A 26,130-nucleotide genomic window follows, 5' to 3' on the forward strand; every position below is an offset into this window, starting at 1 on the left:
GCTTAAAGCGCCGCTCTGTGTCCCCTGGGCTGTGTTAACGCTCCCGCCGTGTGTTGTTGTTGTGTGTGTGTTAAACACATGCAGTCCCTATCCTTGCCACAGTGGTCATTGGATTACTCTGCACCGGCGGATACCTGGTTTGGCGCAACTGGCGGCGCAAGAACACCAAGAGCATGAATTTCGACAACCCTGTTTACCGCAAGACTACAGAGGATGATGACGACGAAATCCACATCGGTCGACACAGCGAGTCCATCGGTCACGTTTACCCAGCAGTGAGTGGCAGCCACAGTCAGCCATTCATAGCACTCCCTCTAGGGGGCGGCATCACAGACAGCAACTCTCACTGGTACTCAGGGGCACCGATGCTATCCAGTGGCAAATGAGAGAAGCTGCAGCAGAAAGGAAGGAGTTTGGAATATTTGGGACTTGGGAAGATGCGCTGGGGTTTGGAAAAGCCCGTTGTTGTACATGTAGGCCTGGTAGAAAGAAAGAACAGGCTTGCACATGCACACGTCCACATACTCACACTTCATTTTTGGAGTAATCACCAATCGCACACAGACATAAGCCCTTCACCATTACACCATCTTCACTTTTTATCTTCACTGACCATAATCATACAGAACATAACATTTATCAAGACCACATCCTTGTCCCCAACCTGCCATCTCATTTATTTGTACATTGTTAGTTTTTCTGGTTGTTAAAGTGTCAAAGTGTATTACTGGGAGATCTACACTATTTAACGCTGCTGTAACTATATAGACACATATAGTACATGCAGACAAAACTATATAGGCACATACAGTTTGTTTCAGTTTTTTCAGCCACCAGAAAATATGTATCACAGGGTAGCATGCTTTCCAGGAAGGAATTTTGTGGATGTTTCTTTATTTTTTTGTTGATCTGTTTATTAGTTCAACAAAAGTTTAGTTTTAAAATTCTTGGAGGAGCAGCAGGACTGGCTCTGTTGTCACTGTAGAAAATGAAAAGACAGCAGAGCAGGACTAGACCAGTCTGGAACCTCCCTAAACTGGATTGTTAGAATGGTTAGTAACATCTTGACATTCCCCTTATGTTAATTTTTTCATTACAGTTTAAATAAGACACAAAAGATTTAAAAAAAAAAGGAGCACAAATCAGAACTAAGGACAGTTGAAAATCAAATGTATCTCATTCTACCTTGAGTGTACAGTAGAGGCATTTTTAAGAATCACATATTGGGCACAGCACTGCATTTTATTGGAAGACAGTGCCAACTGTGATTTTGCACTCGGATACAGATAAATGTGGAAGAACCGCGTCATCTGGGCACTTAGGGTTCTTATTGAATATGTTTGTTGTTTTAGGTATCTGCGATCAAGCAGGGAAGAGCAGCCAAAAAGGATTATGGGGGGATGGGAGTCTGGTGCTTTGATTGGTTGGCATGGTAACACATTTCTTTGTGTTGCTCTGGAGAGAAAGGAGGAGAAAAATTCTGGGTATCACTGGCATGATGATAGGCTGAAAACACACACATACACACACACACACACACAAAACAGGTGCACGACTGTGTCATATTAAGATTCAAGGGCAAAGTAATAGCTGTCCTCAGTGAAAGGCTGCAGTGAGGGAACTATATGCTATTGTCTTCACATTTTATTATTTACTTCTGTATAAATCCATTTTATTGTCTTTTTACTTGTCTTCTTCCTTTCCTGTCCTCTTCTTTACCCTTCTTTCTTTTGTGGCAATTCAGGCAGCCAGGGAAATCAGGTTGGCATTATGTGGGCCAGACATTTGGAGCTGTAGGCAAGCATCATGCATTCCTCGCATAGAAATAGCCAGACAAGGGAATGAATGAGGGGGATTGGGAAGAGGAAGGTCAAGGAAAGGAGGGAGAAGTGAGGCTGGTAATAAGGAGGAAGAATGGAAACATATGAACCTGCCATTTCTGGGCTCTCCACCTACACTCTGTTTCACCTCTGTGCTGTTTTCTGTCTCACTTCTCTCTGTCTCTCCTTCACCAGCCGGCTGTGGTAACGTCTTTTTATCTGCTGTTTGCAGCGCGTGGCACTCAGTCTGGAGGATGATGGCTATCCCTGAGGGGGGGATGCAGCCTGACCCCCACCCCCCCAATTCCATCCTGGCCCTTCCTCTCAGCACAGCCTCTACACCACTACAATGAGCCAGTACAACGCAAAGGAGAAAGAGAAGGAGTCTTCATTTTGCCTCCCCTTTTAAGGATCAGGGATGACATGTACTTCTTGTAAATCCCCCTCTCTCTTCTCCTTTCTCCACTAGAGTAACATTACTACCACTACTAGCCACTATATTTCTTCCTTTAGTGCTAGTTATCAGTAGCCTGTGCTCCACTCCTCTCTTCTCTCAGCCTCTTGTTAGCAGTAGTGGTTGTGTTAAAGGCTGCTTGAAGACTCTCTTCAAACTAACCTCATTTGGCTGTTTCATTGTACATTGTAAATACACGGCTGTGTGGCCATTGTACAAGCGGAAAAAAACACATACATCAATTTAAATTCCTCATATTCCGACTGAATATTTATTTGTGTTGTACATATGTTATCAGCATCTCAGTGCACAGTACTAAAGGCATTTTTGTTCAAGTTTGCAAGGAAACGCTGTAGTTGGTAAGGACACTATTTTTCATAGTTCCCTTACACCTTGGTTTGACAAGAGATTTTTTTTAAAAAAGTCGGAATGTCATCCTTTTTCACAGCTCCCCCTCAGATTCACCCCTTGGCATACTGTATGGCAGTAGGAAGGAAAAGCTAAATATAGCCAAGGGCAAATGATGGGGTTGTCTACATGTTTGGAAGTGATTTTGGGGTGAAAGAAAAAGGGAGTTATTTAGTCTTTTAGAGGAATGGGTGGATTTGTGCCACCAGAAGGTAGTTGTTTAAGGTAAAAGCCAGCAGTGCAGAAAGGGCCAAGAATTATGTGTAATCCTCTCTCTTACTGTCAGAGGTATGCATGTAGATTGCAATAAATTTAGGAAAGTTTGCTTATTTTGTCAATCTATGTTTGGATGTTCCATGTTTACTTCCAGATAGCAGAGGAAACATTTTATGTTTGTATATGTTTGATCCTTTTTCTGACATGAGCTACTGAGGGTATGATTTCCAACATGAAGCGTGCATACACAGTGTATAGTTGCACAAACTGTACAGGAATCTTGTAGAAATAAAGTATAAGACAATGATGTATAACGAACCCAGGGCATCCAAGAGGTTCTGCACAGCTACATAAGTTTTATTTTTTGACTACTCCTGTTTGAAATGAAGATTCATTTGCAGCCTCGTGAAAGGTTTGTTACGTAAACAAACTTTAAAACCTACATGTAGAGAATAAAACAAAGTGTGCTAGACGTTCCACGTAAATATCCTGACACAGTAGGAGAGAGGAAAATGAAAAGAGAACAGAAAGGTGAACCTGTATATTGTGTGGAGCTACTGACATAAATATTATCAGACTAAATTGTGTGAGTTGAAGAATTAGTTTTTTATCTGTTCTTGCTGTATTTGTGGCACTAATAGTTATAACACTACATTATTATTAGGGTGCTAACTCCCAAAATGCCACTTTTCCTTTGATTTGATATGAATTGTTTCAAAACTTAAATGCCAAACACAGACATTAATGTTTGAACTTAAGCACACTCTAAACACCGATCGCAGCGTCCCAGTGGCTACACAGCATTGGCTTTGGTGATTGTGAGGCTCTTAATTTTCCACCCCTTTTAACAGTGTAGCTGTGTGTGTGTGTGTGTTTTCTGGAGGAGACAGTGTAGATAAAAGCCCACATTCAGAAGAAATCACTTTCCACTGTCAGCGACTGTTCATTGTTGTTGTGAGTAGCCCCGTTTCGTATGAACCGATGAGTAATACGCTGAGGGTGACTGAGCACTGATTTGATTTGAAAGCTGGATAGAGAGAAAAAGTGTAAACCAGCCTGAAGAGCTGATCTTCCATTGGCTTGCCACAGACATGCTTCCACCCTAGAGAACATTGCAATAATTGCTCATAATGTGTTGTAATAGCGAATTACAAAAAGATGTTATGGCTGAATAACATGGTAGCTGTAGTTATGGGGAATTAAGAGCTCTCCTTTTTAGGTCAGCGTTTAGCCTCAGTTACAATATGGGCATTTTGAATGTGTTAAGCACACTTATAATGCATTAGATAAGGTATAGAGCTGTTTTCGTTTGGTATACATACAACACTTGTCTTCCATTCTTTGAATAACAACAATGTGAACAGCTTTCTTTTCAACTGAACAGGGCTAAGTGCTCTTGCTTATCACATCCTTTATCTTTTCATAAACCTGATATATGACTGAACAACACACAAAAAAGTTTGTAATGCAAACCGTAAAGTCTTCCAACATAGGCTCAGTATAGACTCAGCATATATATTCATCCAACTATACAGAAGGGACATGCTGTACATACAAGCAGAGTTTCTCGGAAAGGTTTTGCAGATGCTCTGGTAACCACAAGGGAAGAGGAGAGACAATGCAAACAAAGACAAAGGTAGTTAGAAAATGGCTGCCAGGATTTAGACTACACTATATGCAAGCAGGTTAGTACTTGGGAGATCAGTAATGGGTCATTTCTGCTGATGTTATGTGGCAGTTTTCTGACACTCACACCCCTTACCTTCCTCAGAAGGATGGAACTCTCTCCTCTCAGTTTATGGCGCACAGCAGCCGATCTGTGTGTACTGTATGTGACAAGTGGCATCCTAGACAGGTAAATTGTAGCCCTCTTCAGCACTGTACTCCCCTGCATCTATCTAATGAAGCAGGACTGGGCACAAGTAGGAGGTGATTTTCTTCATCCTAACAGTGCACAGACGAAGTAAAATAAGATGCATTACACAGTGGGGCAGCTCAGCATGAGACTGGACTGGTTTGACAAGCTCCTCCAGGGTTTAGTTTTTAGGCAGGATTTAAGATTGACAGGTACAAAAACAGATTAAATAGACACAGCTTCATTTGGGGGTAAAATGTGGGCGTTTAATATTATCAGGCGGTAATTGTTAGTAACTGTAATAGTTTTTAATCTGAAATATGCCTGATGAAAAATGAAGATAGTGATGTAAGATGCCAAGAAAACTTGGGTATTTGCGAACTTAAGGTTAAATAAATTGCAACCCGAATGCTAGTTTGCACTCCACACGTTACTGATATCAGTGTTTGCTTCAAGTCTGAAGGAGTTCTATATTGAGGGTTTGCAGCTAGGAGAATAAATTGCTTATTTATTGAGGTGACTGAGCGTGGTATTGTGGAAAAGTTATTACTGCTACAGTGTGAAGACAGATTGGCTAGTGCACTTTGTGGCCACCTTGAGAGCAGCCGTCTCCACTGAAGGACACTTAAAGAGTCCAGAAAGGGCCTTTCGTCATTCATCATATAGTAGGTACTGTAGTAATTGTAGTGGTAGTAGAGGACATACTTTGACCATATGTTTCCTGGACACCTACCACACTGTACTCTAATGACAGCATTATCATAGTTTTACTGTCATTCAGACTGCAGTTACACAGCAAAGATTTGAGCCCTCTGGTATATGCTGAAGACATCTAGGAATAATACATTGTATGTTTGTATTTATGTACACATTAAGTTATTGAGTTAATGCAATACAGGTACCATGTTGTGTAGATATTTGTGTTTATCACTCCAGGCATTTTTTGGTTGTCAGTTTACTTGAAGTCTATCAGTGTTACTGTAAGTCTGTAGTTTCTGTTTTAGAGAATCATGTGCAACAGGAAATGGTAGCAGAGGAGCAGTATGGATTTAAGATGTTCTTTAACACTAAATATGTGGACTTGTTTGTAGGCTTAACCTTAGCCAAGTTAAATAACTGAATTAAATGAGTTAAATCCACACAGACTTGTTCTTACGTAAATATTAGATTTTTAAAATATTTCAGCTTCATCCTAAATTGTATTAATAATATTTCTAAAGCACACATTTCTCTGTGTACTGAATGTGTGTAATTGGTATAGTCCTGTTCTATATTTAAACCATATTTAGCCAAGTCTGTTTATGTATTTGTTTAACACCTGGGTTAAATATATAAATGAATAAAGCATTGGGATGTTTCTAACATAATCTAATGCATAATAGGCAGCTTATTGTCACAATAGGTCAAACAAAACACATATCCATGGCAAGGTTGTCTGGTTTATTTTATGGGAAAGATCTTACATGTTATTAGTTGATCAAAACAAACACTTAGAGTCCTGATAACCTATAATCTAATGTAACTGCATGCCGTAATTATAGTGTTCCTGATTTGTGCTCCCTGTTTTTAACTGTTCTGTTGTTTGTCCTTTCCTCCTGCTCTGCACTCTTCTAATCCCAGTTTTTTTTCTGAGCATAGTATCTGACCCATGCTGCTTAAACCATGATGCACTGACTGTTTTCCAGCATCACTCACATCTCCTACAATTCACGTCTTCATGCACTGTATGGAACTAGTGACAGGTGTGAGGCTTCGCATCCTTCACTGGTCTTTATACTACTGAGTTTTAGACAGCATTGCTCTCTCGATGTACACTCATTCTTTTGCCCTTCCATCTTCATCATAGCCATCGACGTCTTTCCTTTGGCAAGGGCTATCAGTCTTTGGGTAGACAGACAGACACACACACACACATACACACACTGAAAAAATGGGAAAAAACACTGGAGAATATAACATGGAACCCCATAACCTACGAGGAAACCCACAGAGCTGAAAAAAAACAACCTATTCTGATTGTAAACCAGTGAACAGGACAAACAAGCACACTCATCCAGCAGCAGCAGCCCCCCCCCCTTCAGCTACAGTCTTGGATTCTCACTGACTCTACTTGGCTGGCATTTAGCTCTTGTTGACCCAGTGACTTTCCTTTGTCGACTGGTTCCTCTTATTTTCATGTGTTTTTTTTTTTTTTTGTTGGTTTTCTTTTTGGACTGTAAGTGTGCAAGTGAGATGTAGTTGTTGCTCGGTCTCTCTCCTCACCAAACCATTCCCAGTTTTGATCTACTTGATGTTTAATTACTTGAAGGGCAGCGTTCAGTCGCCTGCATTTTTCTACTCGTCAGTGTTAAATGAAGGTTATGGGATAAGATGGTGATGGGGAAATTGTGAAATCTGGTGTGTGAATCTTTTTATGGCTTTGGGTGATGATATACAGGGGCAACATTTTGATAAAAAAATCTATTGTCACTGCTTTGGATGTTTTACTTCAACAGTGATCAAGGCAGGAGAAAATTACTGCAACTATTAAAAGGAATTGATTCAAGTATTTTGCAATACTGTCTACATACATTTTCTCAAAATGTTGCTGATGTGTCATTGACTGCAAAGAAAATTCAAAAACCATTTGGGGCTTAATCCATTCCACAGCCATATGACAGGCATTTTTTACGCTGTTTGTTGCACAAAACTTTTCAAGAAGCCTTCTGCACTGTGTAAAGAGATAACGTTCTTAGGAAGGGTTGGGGGGGGGGGTCCAATGGTAAAGTCCAATGGTTTTGACACAGGACTTGTAAATAAGTTTTCATACAGCAAAAACCTTTTGATAATGTTTTAAATGTATCTGTAAAAACGATGTACATAAACCTCTGGGGTAAAAAGCAGTGTAGACTATATGAATTTATTTGTACACAAGAGCACTGGATTTCTTTACTACTGATTGTAACTAAAAATTAATAATCTGCCAAAGTGTTTTTATTTTACTTTACTCTCCTGTATGTTCTCTTTGTTTTTTTCTGCTTTTTAATAACATTGCAGATGGTTAGTGCTCATACTGTATTTAATTCTGTTGAATAGATTTTATTGTTGTTGGGTTTTTTTTTTTAAGAGGGGTTATCATTTTAATTTATTGGTGCCTTGTTTTGTGCTCCTGTATACTTTTAGTCTTTCTGTTTCTCTGTGATGTGTGTCTGCTGGGTGGTGGGGCGTGGGGGGTTACCTGGCGGGTGGGCAGGGGGGCAGTTAAAAACTTAGCAACTCCTGTACTTACATGGAATATCTGTACTGTATGCCAAAATGGTCTCACTCACGTTTCTATGAAATCAAGCTGTTGATAAATATCTCTATATATTGATATATTAAATTTATAAAAACTGTCCCAATTATTTTTGTGCATTTTATTATACTGTGTGTTGGCATCTTCAGTCTAATCAAGTATTTTAATCCTGTACAGTATATAACACCCTCCACCTGTAAACTCCCTTAAAATTCAACAGCTCATCGAAATCACAATGTAATTCTAGGCAAGTAACCTGAAAGCATGTTACATTATCTGTTCATTTTATTGACAAAAGAAACACCTGAAATTATTAAACGATTCCCAAGGATTCCAAACAATCCTTTATGGTTTGTTTGACATTTTCCAAGTTCAGAGCACCTGATTCAGGAAGCCCACCTGAATCGTACTTGACATTATCAAAGAATACTTCCCTTTTTTCTTTTTCCCCCCTGTATAAAGCTAAAATAGACACTTTAAGATTGGAGATAGCAGAGTATATTGTGGTCACAGGAAATACTATGGTAAATTATTTCCCATGGACACGTTTGACTTTTGTGTACTCTATGTGTCCCAAACAAATCTGTATTTGTTGTTTTCTTGTGATGATGGATGAAGATGTCACCACATCCCTCCTCCTTTGCTTCCTGTAGGATTGTCCTATGATACTCTGTTCTCTAGAGAACAAGACAAGTTACAGTAAAAGGCAGAAGATAAGAACTAAAGTGAGAGGGTAAAATGGGTTGACAGTGTAAGCACGAAAAAAAAAAAATAACAGGAGCCGGTGATGTGTGTAGTCCCTGCAGAGCAGTGAGGAGTGACAGTTCAGTGGGGGTTTGATGGATGAGCTAGCGGGGAGAGTTGGCTGGGGATATGAGCGCTCTTTGCCCTGTCCGTTGTTCCAGGGTTGCTCTTGCTCTTCATTGAGGATTCAGCGATGCCGTTGCCCTCCACCGTCATCGCCCCAAGCATTACAGAAGTCAAGGCAGCTCCATGGTTTCATGGTAACTTGCGTTAGATCATGGTATTTTGGTGTTATGGGTTTTGCACTGTACTTTGTAGAAAAAGTACCAGGATTTGTGATATCTTCATTTTTGTATGATTTGTTAAATTAATTGGATCTTTTTAAAATTTCTCTTTAACACAAAATCTGACGTTACTGTAGTTTTTAAATTTTATCTGATGTTGCAGAAGTTATCTCTGTAGAATAATTAATATTCCAGTGGACAGGGTGTTTGCAGGGCTTCAAAACAACTGTCCTAAGTTCAAATACTTGTACTTGTAGTAAATGATTTGCCTTAGTCAGTATGTGATATTTTAATTTCCTACAAATTTTTTTTTTCTGGAGAATTTTATTAAAACAGTCTGCACTTCAAACGCACCTTTAATTATAAGAAGTATATAATACTTGTGGCCTGAACAGCTTTCAGACGTCTCCACTTAAGTTGAAATAAATTTTTCACAAAGGAAGGAAAAGCTGTCATACAAGCTTTGTATTTATTTATTTAGCAGATATCAGGCTTAATTTGTCAGGCTAGAACTCCATCATCAAAATGCAGCATCAAGGAATGGTGTTTTAAATTTCTTAGGGCAATCAACCGGAACATAAGAACGAAGAAGCCTTCAGCATCGACATGACCAGAATAATCACAATCACTGGAGGTTGTTAAAGGCTTCTCTATGAACTCTATAGTTATGTTCAGGTTGATCGGTTTCCTTGACAAGTCTGATTTGAAACACCTGTTTTTCCTGAAGAAGACAGGCTTCTAATTATTTTTTAAGGGAAACACTGGTAAAAAAAAAAATAATGCAACTAAATCAATACAAAAACAGTTTTTTTCCTTCTGCTCCTGATGTTGCAGAGGCCATTATTATATCAATTATCAGGGATGTCTTCTAAAAACCAACCCATCATTTTATACAGTTAAACACCACGTGGGACTGGTGGCCACAAACAGAAATGTGGGAATGCACCTGCGAAGAAGCACCAGTTTATCACAGACAGACTGACACGTTGTACCTCTGGGAAATTTAGAGTTTCATATCCATCCACCTGATGTGTCTTTGCACTGTGGGAGACAACCACAAACTGTGAGGGAACAAAACACAGGAACAGCCCCACAACCAGGGCTGGAAAAAATGCCAGGGCCAATTTTTAAGTCCCAGTTGGCCGACCACAATCAGTCAGATACCGTTCAAGCTGAGTCTTGACTGACTCTGAGTATAGAAATGACCCAAAGGGCCATTGTCCTTGCTTCATAAGCCAGTTGTTTGCCAAATTATTTAAAAACAATAAATTAATTGGGGCACAAAGTGTTTTGATCCACTGCGAAAATGCATGTTATGCCAGATTACCAGTCACCACTGACTACAACTATAATCTGTTTTTCTGTTCACCACTTTAAAATACCTGTACGCATCCAGCCTCCCTTCACAACAACACTCCTTCTCTTTTTTCACTCCCTCATTTATCTATCACACAAGCTATTTTCCTCTCCTCTGCTAAAACAAAGCTCATGTCAGACATTATTAATTATATTTGAAGTTAACTAATAACATGCATAAATGAATGAGTAAAATTTTCAGGAAGCCTGGAACACATGAAAATTGTTTGGAAAAAGCAAAGCTGACATTAGTCTGCTCACCTCCTCCTCAGTGGTAACCCCCTGAAAAAATTGTGGCACAATTACTACACAGTTTAAGCAGTAGTGCTTTCTGCAGTGTAAAAGATTTAGTCGTTCTTTATTCTCAGAAAATCAGTTTTATCAACTAATTCTGCAGATTTTAACGTTTGCAGCACGTTGTTTTAGTTTTTATATACTGTAACTTTACTGTTTTGGATTGACCCTCATGGCATTAGCATCATTTACTGCCACAAATCCATACGATCAGTCAATCACCAAACCACACAAAGTGTGGCTAGCTGGTGAACAGAAGGGACCATTTATCAGCTAAACAAGTAGTTTCCTCAGGAGCTGGAGGAGTCACAAAGCCAATTACCATCCAAACTGTGATTGCATTAATACAGTGAAACACAAAAGACTGCTAATTTACCAAGAAACAATCATCTGCCATTTTGTTTCTGTAAAACATAGTGACATAAAGCAGAGTGTCAGCATAGGTTTGTTGTAATGAATCCTTTGTAATCATTCTCCATTATTGTCTCCTCTTTTCCCCCCTCTCCTTTATGTCTTCTTCTCTCTTATTGCTTCTCCCTGTGCCTTTGTCCCTGTATTGTCTCTGAGTGCTCTGCAGGGGAGATGTAGGTTTTATGGCACTCATGTGAACAGTATGAACAGTTTCACAAAATTAACAATCCAAGTGTTTCACAGCCGTTTGCAAAATGTGATTGTAAAAACCAAATTAGTGTTTGGTTTCCCTTTTAGATGTTTTTCCATTAGCATCGGCTCTTTTCCTACGTATTATCCCTCCTACATTTTCCCAGTCTCCTTCGGTCTAATATTCCATGTCTCTCTTGGTCAATTTTATTTTATCTTTGTCAGCAGTTTAGCTTTTCCCTTTGCAAGACTTTCCCAGTGTGGCACCTTTTTGTTTGTGAAAAGAGGAGTTAATGTGCCTCATCTGGCCTTTACAAAGTTACAACAATAAAGTCTGTTTCTATTTTAAAAATGCAGTGAATTCATGACCACCTTTCTGTCTCTCCGTCTCTCTCCCTTCTCTGCTTCATGGATGACAGTTCCTATTATCTCCTGGATAATAAATTGCACAGATTAGCCATGGGGGCAGGCAAGGGAGCAGGGATATGGCAAGCTCTGTGTATTTGTGTTTGTTTGTGTATGTGTGCATGTCCGTCTTTGTCCATGTTTATATTTTCTGTACTTGTGTGTCTGCTTGTATTTATGGATTTCAGTTTGTAACTATGAATGTTTGCCTAAGTCTGTTTGTGTGTCTGTCTGTCTGCTTTTTGTGGATCTCTTTCTCTGTCTAGATGAATGCCATCATATGTGTTTGTGTCCAAATTTGAGTGAGACTCTGCCTGCAGTGGAACACACCAGAGGAGGAGTTGATGGGCCAAGTGCCATTAGCAGGTAATTACAGCTAAAAGTCTCCATGCTAACGAGAACGGCTCATCATCATGATGCTGGCAGAGAGAGAGAGAGAGGCCGCAAAAAAACACATCTGCAATTCAGATTGCTGTAAAAGCATTTAGCCTATGTGGTTAGTGTATATGTATTTGCATTCTCTACTCACCCCCAGCCCCCCATCTCTCTGCATGTCTATTTGCATGTATGGTGGCAGAATTACTGCAAAGCACAGACTCACATTTTCAATAAGAAACTAGCCTCTCAATGTGTATAGACACATACACACTGCATATCAGTGTAATTGGCTGGCACAGAAATCCAGTGTGAGTTGAGTTTGAGGGCATCCATACTCTACACACTGTGGATGTCTGTAATGGGCTCACTCTTCACTCTCTGCGATGGGTTTATTCCCCTCCTAAATGGTCTTTGTGGCACACACAGGCAGTGAGCAACGGGAACATAAACATGTGTAAGGTGCAATTATACAAAAACATCAAAACAAATATTTTACCCTGTTGTGCTGTAGATGTTGTCTATGCATATTTCTAAAAAAATGAATTTAATTAAATGTTTCTACCTGCTGGGACAGGTCAGGGTGCCCAGACCCTTATGTATCAAAAATCTGATTTGCAACCAGACTGTCATATTTACCCTCCCCCGACATCCAGCCAGGAGAGAACATCATTTTTACTCATTATCTCTCTCATATTATCCTGAGTGTATGGAAATGCTATAAGTGTGTGTAGGGAAATTATGTGTCTGTGTTCATGCATCCACTTGTTTATGTATGTGTGTTAAAGCACTACTGCGTGTACAGTGCGTATGTAATTGCTGCAGCTGGAACAACTCAGAAACAGCACTAATGCATCATCCACTTTGTGTAAAGAGCAAATCACTGTCCTCCTCTCAATGGCCATCTGTTTCCTGTAAAAATGAATTTCCAGTTTTGTTTAATCAATCAGATCAGTCCAATGAAATATTTTATTGCTGTTTTCCATGTGTGCCCAACCCCCCAAAAAATCCACACAATTGTTCTATGTTGTATATGCATGAGAAGCTAAAAAATCTAAAGTTAAATAAGGTCACATCATACAGAAACCTCAAAGAAATAAACTGCCCAGTCTATAGACCTTTACAACTCCTGTATTTTATGTTGATATTTTCTCACGTCTTTCAAATCTGACAATTATGATGAGGATAAGATGGGCCAAGTGGATGAGCAAATCAAGGAGCAAATTTACAGCACTAAAGAAGAAGGACACAGTGTATTGATAGCAGGTGCTTCTTTGCAGACGCAGCCCCTGAGGAAATTAAGATGTTACCGTGACGTAATCATCAAGGTTATTTAATGACAGGTGCATCTAATTGTCCATTTTGTTATGTTAATCCTACTTTTGTCATTGGCTCCAGAGCTCTTTATTGGTTGAAAACTTCTGTCATGAGCAGTAGTGAGATGAAAACAAGTACATTTAGATAAACACTTAACTTACTCTATGTACTGTATATTTTTACATATTTTTGTTAGTTAGAATTTTAGCATTTGATGCTACTTAGCACGTCTATCTCTCTAAATATCAGGGGCAATATTGTATATTTCTCTCCTTTACATTTATTAGTTATCAGTTATCATTTTTTATTATCATTATAATTATTATTTATTAGCTGCTGGGAACTTGTCGGATCAAAAATGTACAACAAAACATAACATTGCTTTATAAAACGTGATATTGTTTTTATTGATGAAACAAAGTGAACGTGCAGGACTTTTTTTTTTTACACTTAAGCATTTCTAAAAGAGTAGCGTTTTGTTGCTGATGATGAAATTTCTACAGCAATTATAACAGCCTTTGACTTAACACTGCTATGATGATATACTGAAAGAGACTGTCTCCATGTTCTCCTTCAATCCTGTTCTTACTGCACAGCAATGCCACCATCTGCTGGTCACTTTTTCCATTACACCATATATCAAGACATTTGAGCTGACGCCTGCACAGGCACATACACACATCAACTCAGCTTTGAGAAGAGTGTGATAGGATATTGTGGTTTTTATATAAAAAACAGAGGGCTTTCCTCCATTAGAAGTACCCAAAACAGACAATATATTAAACATAAGATTTTGAAGCCACACCACCATGAAGAATTTTTTGTTTGTTACCAAATGTGTCTAGGAGGTGCCTACACATGTATTTTTAATATGAAAGAGAAACCAAAGTTTTGAGTCTGTAATATCTAAAGCTGAACAATGAATATTACTATCTTACTATAACACAGTGACAATGTTATTCAGCTCTATTTTAATAATTAATTTATTGACATTTTAAAATAATAGTGTCCTAATTATTAATCACTAATTATTTCTAGGCAACACTGGAATAATATCCTATATGTTTACAACATTTTTGTTGTAAGAAAACCTTTTACAGCATCGAAAAGATGCATAATGCCCATTTAGTAGTTGTCTAAAGTTTGTATTCAAATAATATTTAGGGGTAACATAAGGTGAATAGATCAGTGATTAAACCTTAAATTTAAATGAATAAATTGAAATTTTAAAAAAAAATCAAGCAACTTAAATGATTAAAACTAATGTTTTATGAATGTCCTTCAGGAGAGACGACAAACTGACATTGGATATTTTCTGTTGGAAATTAAAGAGGGTAAGAAAAGGTAGGAATTTCTGATGTTTAAGATCTTCATATTTATTTATTTACTTCTCTGGTTTGTAGCATACAGGCTTGTACAAGGTTACAGGTTTTTACATTTAACTCTGTCATGTACATAGACTCAAATTTTCAGAAGGGTATTCAAACAAGGCAGATGTCACTCTCATAGCTTAAACCAGTGTTGGATCTGCTTTTCCCTACAAATGTCAAAGGTAGCATTAAAGGGCACATGACACAGTCCAAAACATTGCCAATTCACACATATGCTATACCACCCTACCAATTAAAGTTAAGTCAAATAATCACATCGTCAGGGAACACACAGCATAATTTGTAATCGTCCAAATTCAGCTCCCACAGAAACCCTGGAATATGTGTCCATGCATACCTAAGTATACTATATATGGTAAAAAATATAGCATTTGGAATAAATACTTAATATAATTTTTAGCGCAAACTGTCAGACAATACATGTTATATATTCTTCACAATACTGTATGTACATGTATTTGGCTGGATTTACAGGAACAGATAAATATATATTTAACCCCATTTGAAACAGATTGGATTTCAGGTCTTTGGTGTTCAGCCAGTCATGAAACCTTATTCAGTGACATCTGGGTCACACTGGAATTAACATAGGAATATAATTCACTTTAAAAGTTATACTAATACACAGGCACGGAAGACCAGATAAACCAGATGCTTGTCACAGCACAGATGAGATCATCCTTTAGCTGTCTGTGCTGTAGGAAGCTACACAGACTCTATTTTTCTTCTCTATAATATACAGACAATGCTAATGACCAGATGCACTGCAGAGAATTCAAATTCGGGGTTTCTTATTCGGTGTAAATGCAGCCTCGTTGTTGAGATACTACTCTGTGACTCAACAAATGAAAATGCTCTGATTACTAAGACACTGTTAAAAACTTCCCATTGCTGTGAAGTAAATGCAGCCACTGTGTATAGTATCACATAACATTACAGTGACTTCTAAGATAAGTCTATCTTCTTGTCAGTTTATATAGTTTTAAATTAGCACCCATATTTATAAAGTGTCCAGGAATGAGAAAGTACTCGTGCAGAATCAGTGGTCAGATCATTCTGCACACCTCAGGAAAAAAGCTGTTTAATTTGGATAGCTTATAAAACAGCACTACAAAGGCATGGCAATATAATTGTTATGATCAGAGAAAATCAATGAATTTGAAATCCAGAGCTATAAAATGAATAAGCAGGTAATTAGACTGGACTGTCATTGATCACAGATATGGCAGTTAAATTGAGTGGTATTTCCCTTTAAATTCCACCTTGAGTGACCTTAGTAAACTGGCCTTACCCAGTTTACTCGGGAACGGCCAGTTTTCAAAAACTGACTTTAAACAGTGACACAGGTGTAGTTATCTAATACAACCAGGTTACCCATTGATAGGTAAAATTATTGATCCCTTTTTTTGTAAACTTACTGAACTATTGAAATTCTTCAGTGGACACCAATGGGGAAATACTGATGTGTAAACATTTTCTCAGACCAGTACTCCTGCTATAAGATACTTTAGGAATATGGGTGTAGTTTTGTGGTAAGCAGGAGAAAAAGACCGCTCTCCCTGAAACACATCTCTGTTGAAGATGTAGGATGGTCATATGATGGTCATATGATTAAGGCTGGACTTATCTAGACTGTGCTTGAAAACGTAGTTTTCCAGGTATATTGCATCTTAAAACGACACACAAAAGCAACAACACTTCCACTGCTTTGAGCTTTAATATCTTGTTTGTTCAAAATACTAATGTCCAAAGCAGGAACAGGATGAACTAGTGTCATTTTTGAAATCAAGCAGATCAGATCTTTGTATTCAGGATTTTCTAAGTCATTAAATGTCTTCAGTCACAAGTAGTAAAAATATCCAGGCTCATTCTGGTGTATGCTATGTCCACTGAAAGCCCATGTTTCTGTTAGTCTCATGATCCATGCCAGTATAGTTAGACTTGCTACATTTTTTCTTGGAATGTTTTACAGCCAGCCTGACATTCATTGTGCATTTTGTAGTAGTTGCATACACGATTTGATTTGAAACAAGCAGGCGAACAAGACATACGTTATATTTGAGGGAGGGAGACAGGGACAGAGGGAGAAATGTTTATCATGTGAACACACAGTATTATAACATACTGTTGTTTAGTACTATAAGACAGCCAGCAGGGGGAGTAACTATGTATTTTCATGCAGCACCTTCTGAATGGTACAATCTTCCTTTACAGAAGATTTTAGTCTTTCTTGCATCTGGTAAATTCTGCTTACAAAAATCATTTCTTTTGCGTCCAACAGAAACATTTTTATCTCCAACTAAATCAGTTGTTATTTATTCATTCACAGATGATGATCACCCATGTTAGGTGAAAAACGTAACGTAAATGCCTTGAATGATGATGCCCAATATCCATTAAATGATGGTAGAATCTCTATTCATTTAATTTGTAGTTGACACTTTTGGAGATATATAGTTACTCCTGGACACTGATATTAGCCATAACTATGTACTGTACACAAACACAATATAAAAGTGCAGTAGAAAATACAGTTTCTGTGTTTATGATTATAATCTGTTAGAATAACATTCTGTATATACTATGTTGTTGTCAGTAATGGCTTATGTCCAATATGAAAAGAATGATGTCAATGACATAAAAGGAAACATAGAAATAATGACATATTTAATATCAAGGTAGATCATGTGCTTAGTATTTTGCTTGAAGAGCTAGTTTGATGAGAAGAAGCAGCAGTTCATCAGAGTATCTCTTCATCCACTTGTCAGTCAATCCTTGGTCTCACTAAATTTTCACCCTGTCCCCTACTTAATATTCTCTCAATCCCATGTATCACTATGTCTCATCAATCCTACTGTGCCTCCTTTATTGTTGTCCACTGAGTGGTTGATGCAGCATATATTCATAAACACCCATGGGGCATGTTGGCAGAGATGCGGAAGAAAAATGTGGGAGTACATTACTGGATGCTCCAGTCACAGAAGTTTGTATGTGAGCTCCCATAATTCCATGGTAAGCAGAGCGTATACTGTTTTTTTCTCTGGTCATTTCTCTGGTCATGGATGTCCTATATGACATCACCATGTCTTTATTTCAGCTCCTTCCCTCTATGTTGGTGTGTAGAGGGTCTTGAAATGGAAGGGTTGTGGCCGGTGAGCTGGAGCGGCTTGGAAGCATAAACAGGCTCAACTTGGCTCAGAGGAGGTCTGTGGTAGATAAAGGTTCAGAGCCTTGGGTCTCAGCGTGGGCTGTCAGCAGGTCAACTATGTCTTGGTAGGAGGCTCTCTCTGCCACCGACAGTGCTGTCTGACCATTCTGAGGGAAAACAGAGAAAATATTATAGTTTCAAGCCAAAGACATTGCAGTGACAGTTTGTATCCTGCCAGTGGCAGTGTTGTATTACTCTTTCTCTAACAACTGGATATTATAGTACTTAGTAAATGCAGCACCAGCCCTTATACAGGCCACTACTATGGCATAAACATCATCGAAAGGGCTGAGTTTAGTGTCTTGAACTAAGCCTTGAATTTTGACCTTTCTGGAAACACAAACGCTAGTTTATCATTTTTAAAATCATTAACAACTTTAAACATAAAAATGTGTTACACATCTACAGGCTTATTTGCATCATGTAGAAAAGATCCAGAGTTAAATAACAGCCTAGGGATGTTTTGGAAGATTCTATAAAAAGGAAACTGTAAAAATGTTTGAAGGCAAACAAAACATGATGTTGTTAAATCCAATTTTGTCACTTTAACATAAGAATTTTCTAAATGTTTTATTTTTCAAGCTGTGCTACATCAAATACTGCAATGACCACAATAAAGATCAGGAAACAGGTTAATGTATATTTATGGATTCACCCATGTTACCTTTCAAGCCAATGTTAACACCTTAAGAATGACTTACTGTAACCTGGATTGGTCATCACATACTCCAACCTCCCAGCGTTTACTATTACTAACCAATGTTAATATAATGCACCAAGCTTTCTGAAGATCGGTTGGTGTCTCTTCACAACTAAGTGCATTGATGCCAATGTCATGTTTCAGTCTTTTGCCCTTGTGTTCAAAAATGAGAATGCTAAATCTGTATTTTGTCCTTGTGGCCAACAAACCACAAATTGCAGTTTTTATAGTTTAAGATGTTGTATCTTTGACACCAGGCTGATTAAATGGCAGTGTTCTTATACATTGTCTGTAACTCCATGCATCATTTTCACAATGCTTATTTGTGTTTATTGTTTTAATCAAAGACTGGATATTATATTTTACAGAAAATCCCAGCAGAAGAAGCTGCACACTGAGAGAGATTGTGTCTCATGGGAGCACAAATGTCTCAAAACAGCGTGAATGCTCTGCATTCTACTATGTTTAACAGGTTGGTAAAATTTACACACCCTGCTTGACTTGCTTGCTTACAATTTAAAATTGTTTGTCAGAGCTTGTTTACTGTCTACTGTTACTATTTATTTTCTCAGTTTTGAAATAATGTTTCTGCACCACTAACACTAAATATAGTGTGTCCTCATGTGTCGTCATGGAATCACAGAACAGATCTACCATCTAGATCTAGTGTTTGCTTTATAAGTTAATTTCAGCACCTACGCAATATAGTCAAATTCAAACCAAACCATCTACTGAATAGTTGCAATGAAGGGTTTTTGTTGAGCTCATGACATGAGGTGCGGTGTTGGAGGCAGAACCTGGAATCTACATGTGGATGCAGGTTTGTAGATGGGGCTTATAGAGTATATTGCTAGATAAGCAGTGCAGTGTTTAAAGTACTGTAAACCTGTACTGGCAATACAAGACACCCATCATGACATAGCATTCCCTGACTGGGTGTGTCAGACTGCAGAGAGGTATCAGCAATTTAGAGAAATAAAAAAAATGTACTAACTTTGAACAATCAGTGTACCAGGCAGCACCAGCCACTGTACGGCTCTACCTGACCTACTTACATATTCTACAGTGTGTGAAAGGTGTTCACCCAAGGGACCGCATGCTGAAACACCAGTGGAACGTCAATATTTGGCCAATTACAAGACAAAAAACATTTTTAAGGAGAAAAACACACGGATCCTGAAGAGAACATGTGGGTGATATGAATTGTAGCTTAAATAGGTCTTATATAATAAACTGAATACCCAGAAGGCAACTCATCTTTGAGGTCTCTAAACCACCCTTGCAAGAAAACTGAAATATGTTTAATTCTACAACAGTCTAGTAGACAGTATAAAATGTTGTACCATTAGTAGAGTATACTGTACCTTATCCGTGAGGCTGGTGTCACAGCAACCTGTCTCCAGCAGGAGTCGAGCAATGTGTGTGTGTCCATGTTCGCTGGCGCACATGAGGGCCGTAGATCCCTCGCGGTCCTGGGCATTTACATCTGCGCCGCAGCTCAGGAGCAGCTTCACCATGGCAACACGGCCGTGGCTCACCGCAAGCATAAGTGCGGTCTGGCCTGCCTAGAGAAAGATTGAGAAATACAGAGAATTAGAATTAAACAGTGAGAGAGCAGCTATGAGCGGAGATGAAGAGATACACGAAGAGAGATTCAGGGCTGGGGATGAGAGAGGAAAGGAGGGACAGAGGAAGACGAAAGGAAGAGAAGTGACAGACGTGCAGGAGTGTAATGTTTTGAAAAGTAACATTGATTTTGAATACACAGTCTCAGAGAAGTTCTTTTTTTATAAAGTTCTGCATGACAACACTTTCTTATACTGTGTTAGTGTATTCAGCAAGTGCTCTCATTCCTTCAATATGTTTTCCTAGCCTAGCATGCTATCCCAGGATTTATTAAATTCACAGCCTTAACTCTGTCTGACATATAACTTCCTTTACAACAATAACACAACAAATCCCCTAGATGTTCAGTAAACAGAGGACTGATGTAACAGGCTGCGTTTATTTACTTGTCTGGAGCGTGCGTTGACATCACCCAGCCTCAACAGTTGCTGTGCCACCTCCAGATCATCAGGGCTCTCAGCAGCTGTCAGTGCAGCCAGCATCACTGGAGTATATCCTGCTTTGTTCACATTGTCTGTTTCACATAGACCTGAATGTATAAACAGAGTATTTTGAGCAATTTTGTGCAAGGTTTAACTACCTTATCTAACTGTGTTGCTATAGTTATGTTCTCCTCTTCTGCGCTGAGCTATGCATGAAGTTGTGTGTGTCTGTGTCTCACCTGTATCCAGCAGCAGTTTGACCACAGGGAAGTTTGAATGCGACACACTGTAATGGAGAGCCATATTCCCATTCCCATCTGTCAAGTTAACGACATATGGCAGAAGAGTGGGCGTGGTTAATCCCACTTGTCGCAGGTATTGTCTGACAGTATCGGCCTGTGAGTCTTTCTGACTGGAGACCTTGAACCACTCCTGGTAAAGCACCACTAAAACCTGACGCTGAGGAGAGAGAAAGGAAAGAAAAGAAATGAAAAGCCTGCATGTGTAAGCATGTTTATTGTTCCCAGAATATGATTTTAACTGAATGGGCTGCCAAAAGCTTTAAAAGAACAATAACTAAGAACCTGAAGGATTTCCCCCAAACACATCATTTTTATCACATTTTCAGAAATTTAAAAGAATTTGGGAAAGGAGAACATCTTTTATTCCAGAATTTGAAAAAGACACACATTACAAAAGCCTGTAGCCACTACAGTGTTAAGGACAGATCAACAACCATGAACAGTTACTAAAGAACATAATTCATTTTCCAGAACTCTGAAGCATCAAACTAACAGCCAAAGGAAATCCTTACCATTTCTTTATCTGGGGATGAAACCTCTTCCATGCGGTCCCGAACATAGAGGCAAGCCTCTATAAACCCTTTGTCAACTGGCTCCCTGAAAGACCACATGGCAGATGGTAAGGAGCAGTGTTTTTGATTCATCATTTTTTGTCAATAACTTTTAGGCAGACCCCGGAAGAAAAAACATCCAGATTTAACCCAGCACACTCATTACTGCTTTTTCAGGTTTAATATGAAAATACCATCAAGTCTGGATAGCATATGGCCAAAGGACGGCTACTTTGGTCCTCGTTAGGTTCTGTATGGAATGAAAACTAGAGATGAAAGATGTCTTATGGGGTTGTGTAGATCACACACACATCAGTTAACAGTCTGGCTCATTGACAGTGCATGCAAACATAGCAACAGTTTACAATGATTCACTGTCCAACAAGTGTTACACTTCTCATCAATCACGTACCGACATACATCCTATGCAGCCTGAGCACACACACATGAGCATACACACACATATGAATAATCACACAGGTGTTTAGTGATGGTTTAATATATGTTCTGGCTTCTCCCAACAGTCCTGTCTACATACCTGAGACAGATAAATGATCAGGCAGGGGCTGAGAGGACAGCACACCTGGTTTTTAGCTTTTGTTCCAGACCCCTGCCACTTAAGGGAATGAGGTGTGTATGTGTGTCAGCTTATACTGAAGTGTGTAAGAGCAAGTTATGTCTGTGTATGAGGCTTTTATTGAAGTGTATGCGGAAATGAGTGTGCATTTGGTGTGTATGTATGAAAAACAGAGGCTTATAGAGTGTGAGTGTGGCAGTCTGTGCAAGCTATTAAGGGGTAAGCAGAGTTGGATGAAAGTGTAACGATGTCTTTACTGGATTTGTGTATGTGTGTACCTGATAATACTCACATTGTGGAGACCAAAACCTGTTTACAGACTGACAATGTGGGGAATAAATACTGGTTAGAGTTAAAGCTGAGTTCTGGTTATGGTTAATGTTAGGGTAAGATGGTGGTTTGCACTGTCACATCACACTGAGAAGATTGTGGTACATGTTTTCCCTGTGCCTGTACTCCAGCTTCCTCCTACATTCCAAACACATGCAGGATGGGGGTAACTGGTGAGTCTAACTTGCCTATAGGTGTGAATGTGAGTAAGTCTGTCTTTATGTGTCAGCCCTGTGATAGACTGGCAACCTGCCCAGGGTGAGCTGTCAGTGGGGATTTACTCCGGCCCCCCCACAACTGACATATCGAGCGGTATAGACAACGTGGATTGATGGATGGAAGTCTTCAGGAAATGAAGGTAAGTCAATATAAAGTCCACAGAATAGATGACAGCAAACATGTGTGCCCCTCTATATAATGAAACATCATGTAGCACCTCTCTTTGACAAAGTATAATATTATGTGCTGCAGCTGATCACAAAACAAAGCACACACTTGTGCCTACCTGCCCTTGCTGTCATTGTTATTGGTGTATTATTTAGATCTTTTGGTTGCATCATGTTTTAATGATTCTGCCTCTACAGTTGCCATGTTTATGACATTTTAATGTAGTATACATGTTGGAAACAATGTGTCTCTCCCAGTATCCACCTACAGCCTTGAATACTTAAGTGCACATTCATGTGTCACCAGAGAGTAGGCACAGTAGGTGTGTCCCATGTTTGAAATATACCAACATACTGTCCATGTAAAAACATGGATGCACAATTAACTCCTAATTCTGCTATAAAGAGGCATTCACCAGTGAGTACATAATTTAAACTCTGTTGTCAGGCTCACCCTTCAGCTTGCTCCTCCAGCAGCTCCGGGGTGGTCTCTAGATCCAGCAGGTCTCTTTCAACCTCTTTCTCCTTCGTCATAGGATCTCCACCTTCAGCTGATACTTCAGCATCCTTCTCCTGGGACTTTACTGTCTCCTCAGGCTTCTTTGCTGATTGAGGCTCCTCCTCCTCCTTTTCCTTCTCCACTTCTGGTTCTGAGCTGTCTTCTTCCTCCTCTGCCTCCACCTTTGACTTCTCATCTCCACTGGACTCTTCGCTGGATGTTGTCTCATAGCTGGAATAGGACACAAGCAAACAGGCATATGCACACATTTGAGCACAGACACCCAAATCATCCAGACTGTGCCATCAGTGGGGAAGATTTGTTCTAGACACTTTTTAAGTTACTGACAGTGACATTAAAAAAGTGAGAAAGCATCCTAGTGAAACAAAAATCATTTGAAACTGTGCAAGACAAGATTTTGTTTGTTATGGACTTTGGAAGATTTCACTAAAAAGAAGCATGTGTACGGAAGTTAAACACACATACACCTACAGACACATCACTGAAACACCCAAGCACATGAAACTAACATGAAAGCGATAAAGTCAACTTTGGCCCAGGCTGGATGAATACTAACAGAGATGAAAAAGATGTTTGTTTAATGTAACCTTTGCCCAAATATCCAAAACATCCTTCACAGAGCTAAACATACAGATAAAAATACATAGGTATGTTTGCACACTCACATAAGCAGAATTGTACAAAACAGAGCCTTGTTCAGTGAAAAAGGCTGATGATATATTTAGAGCTGTTGAGGTCGCTGGTGTAATGTGCGTGGGGGTGATCACTGGGGTATAGGATGAAGGCACCTATCTGAGACCAAAGATCAGATAAGTCTTATGCTGAATGCCACTGATTCATGCTTATTTTCAGACACACACATGCACACACCACACATACACACCCCAAGACACCACACTAAGAGGCGTTCAGGGGCCACAGCATTCCCTGGATTCCAGAGGTGCTCAAGGGAAAGCAAAGTTAGCTTAGACCATCCAAAGAGAAGAAATACAAACAGCCCGCTTCCTGGTGTGGGCCGAAACCTAAAGATAGTCAGAGAAAATATTGTCTTAAATGTGTGTCTTACTGTAAATAACATCTGCTCATTTTAGTTTGGAGTTGAGCTGTATAGATCTGGAGAGATATTTATCTAGAATAGGAGTTAAAAACTCCTGAGAGGAAAAACTAGATGTGGACTCCTTATAATTTATTAATGGTATGTCTATCTATTGAAAACATATAAAGGATCTATGCAATACCACTGATAATTCATGATTTGTTTTGGAGAGTCTATTAGGGTGTGTTTGCACATAATTCTAAAACAGGGAGGAAGGACCAGACCTCACCAGAACACTGCTCAGAATAAACATAGCAAAGGCGAAGAGGTCATAAAACAGTGAGCTCAAGAATGTCAGAACAACAACGCAGGAATAAAACAAATCTATTTATGGTAGCCATTTCCTTGATATGACAAGGGTACTACCCAGAAATACTGGAAATGCTGCAAAGAGCAAAGAAGAAAGAAATGTATGATTAGATGTGCACACAGATGCAAAATGTGTTTGTTTATTTTAGTTGTTTTACTGATAGAAGACAAAAATTAAAAACTGTATTGTTTTTTAAGGTTCACAAATTATTCAAGTAACGTTATTAGATTAGATTTTATGTAGTTCCCAACCTTTTTGGGCCATGATGCATTAAAATAAAGCAATGTCTGTGACCCAACATCACCACTTGAATTTGTCAATGGGTTATGACCTTGTTAGAGAATGATTTTGTTTTCACCTCTTTTACCTGAAACATGTAGATAATTTTCAGTGACAAAATATAGAAACGATTAGAGGAATAAATATTATTTTGTGTGGTGGTCCCAGTCAGGTAATTAGCCCATATTTGAAAGCCCTACATTGCTATTTTTGGAATTGAATGCAACATCACTAACATGTAACATACAAAAAAAGATGAAGAATAAATGTTTTAGCTGCTGTAGCTTTTAAATGGAGCCCTATGTGTGCAATCGAGGTAACTTGGTCAGTGTGGCTCTGTAGCAGTGTATGTTTTTATTTGTCTACAAATGTGTATGTGTTAATGAATGTCTACACTCTGAGAACTAAAGTCTTGTTACAGATACTCTATGTCTTGGATAAAAGCTGGTTCCCACAAGGATAACCAGTTTTTATTTTAGAGTTGGACTTGGTTTTTGGTTAAACTTAGATTTATACTTAGTTTAGGTAAATGAGTAGTTCTAGCTGAGTTATGGTCTAAGGTTAGTGGAAGCATCCAGAGAATTTCTATTACTCAATACAGTCTCCTTACAAGTTGCAAATCTCCTCACATGCTGTGTGTATATAGGTATTTGATGTTACTAGCAGCAGACCAGCCAGAAAGAATACTCTCCCTGCTTACAAACACACCTTTGTTCTTCTATCCAGTACCATCTGCTTACTTAAAATTCATCAGCAACACACACATACACACACACACACACACACACACACACTGCACCCAATATCAGCTATTGCTCACATAAGCACACTCGCAGAAAGCACCGATATCATTGACATTAACTTACACACACATCACATCATGTACAACACAGGCACACACATTCACACTCCCAGCAGCAGTGAGGTGAAATTCAGGGCAGTGTGCCTTCAAATGAGTCTGGATGACTAACAGCATGAAGCAGATGTGTGACGCACAGCTGGACTCAGTTCACAGTCAGTGCGGTCAAAC

At 39.0% G+C, this 26,130-nt stretch overlaps 2 protein-coding genes across 11 annotated transcripts in view; one reads left to right on the forward strand and one right to left on the reverse strand.

Annotated features, from left to right (window-relative positions):
• lrp8 (low density lipoprotein receptor-related protein 8, apolipoprotein e receptor) overlaps positions 1 to 7,934 on the forward strand; it is a 134,058-nt gene extending 126,124 nt beyond the window's left edge. For 2 of the 6 annotated variants that reach the window (XM_026323235.1, XM_026323236.1), the window contains exon 18: positions 85 to 7,934. In XM_026323235.1, coding sequence (XP_026179020.1) covers positions 85 to 386 — 302 coding nt within the window. In that variant the 3' untranslated portion in view covers positions 387 to 7,934. The remainder of the gene's footprint in view (positions 1 to 84) is intronic. The other 4 variants (XM_026323237.1, XM_026323238.1, XM_026323239.1 and 1 more) reach the window with 3 other exon arrangements.
• Positions 7,935 to 14,762: 6,828 nt separating this feature from the next.
• Positions 14,763 to 26,130, reverse strand: part of kank4 (KN motif and ankyrin repeat domains 4) — a 64,404-nt gene continuing 53,036 nt past the window's right edge. For 4 of the 5 annotated variants that reach the window (XM_026323282.1, XM_026323281.1, XM_026323283.1 and 1 more), the window contains exons 5-10: positions 23,350 to 23,625; positions 21,564 to 21,648; positions 20,989 to 21,208; positions 20,714 to 20,856; positions 20,066 to 20,266; positions 14,763 to 18,108 (exon numbers count right to left, since the gene is read on the reverse strand). In XM_026323282.1, the coding sequence (XP_026179067.1) occupies positions 17,989 to 18,108; positions 20,066 to 20,266; positions 20,714 to 20,856; positions 20,989 to 21,208; positions 21,564 to 21,648; positions 23,350 to 23,625 (1,045 nt within the window). In that variant the 3' untranslated portion in view covers positions 14,763 to 17,988. The remainder of the gene's footprint in view (positions 18,109 to 20,065; positions 20,267 to 20,713; positions 20,857 to 20,988; positions 21,209 to 21,563; positions 21,649 to 23,349; positions 23,626 to 26,130) is intronic. The other variant, XR_003296575.1, reaches the window with a different exon arrangement.

This window comes from Mastacembelus armatus, chromosome 4 (genome assembly GCF_900324485.2).
Source record: "Mastacembelus armatus chromosome 4, fMasArm1.2, whole genome shotgun sequence".
In the NCBI taxonomy this organism is placed as follows: domain Eukaryota; kingdom Metazoa; phylum Chordata; class Actinopteri; order Synbranchiformes; family Mastacembelidae; genus Mastacembelus; species Mastacembelus armatus.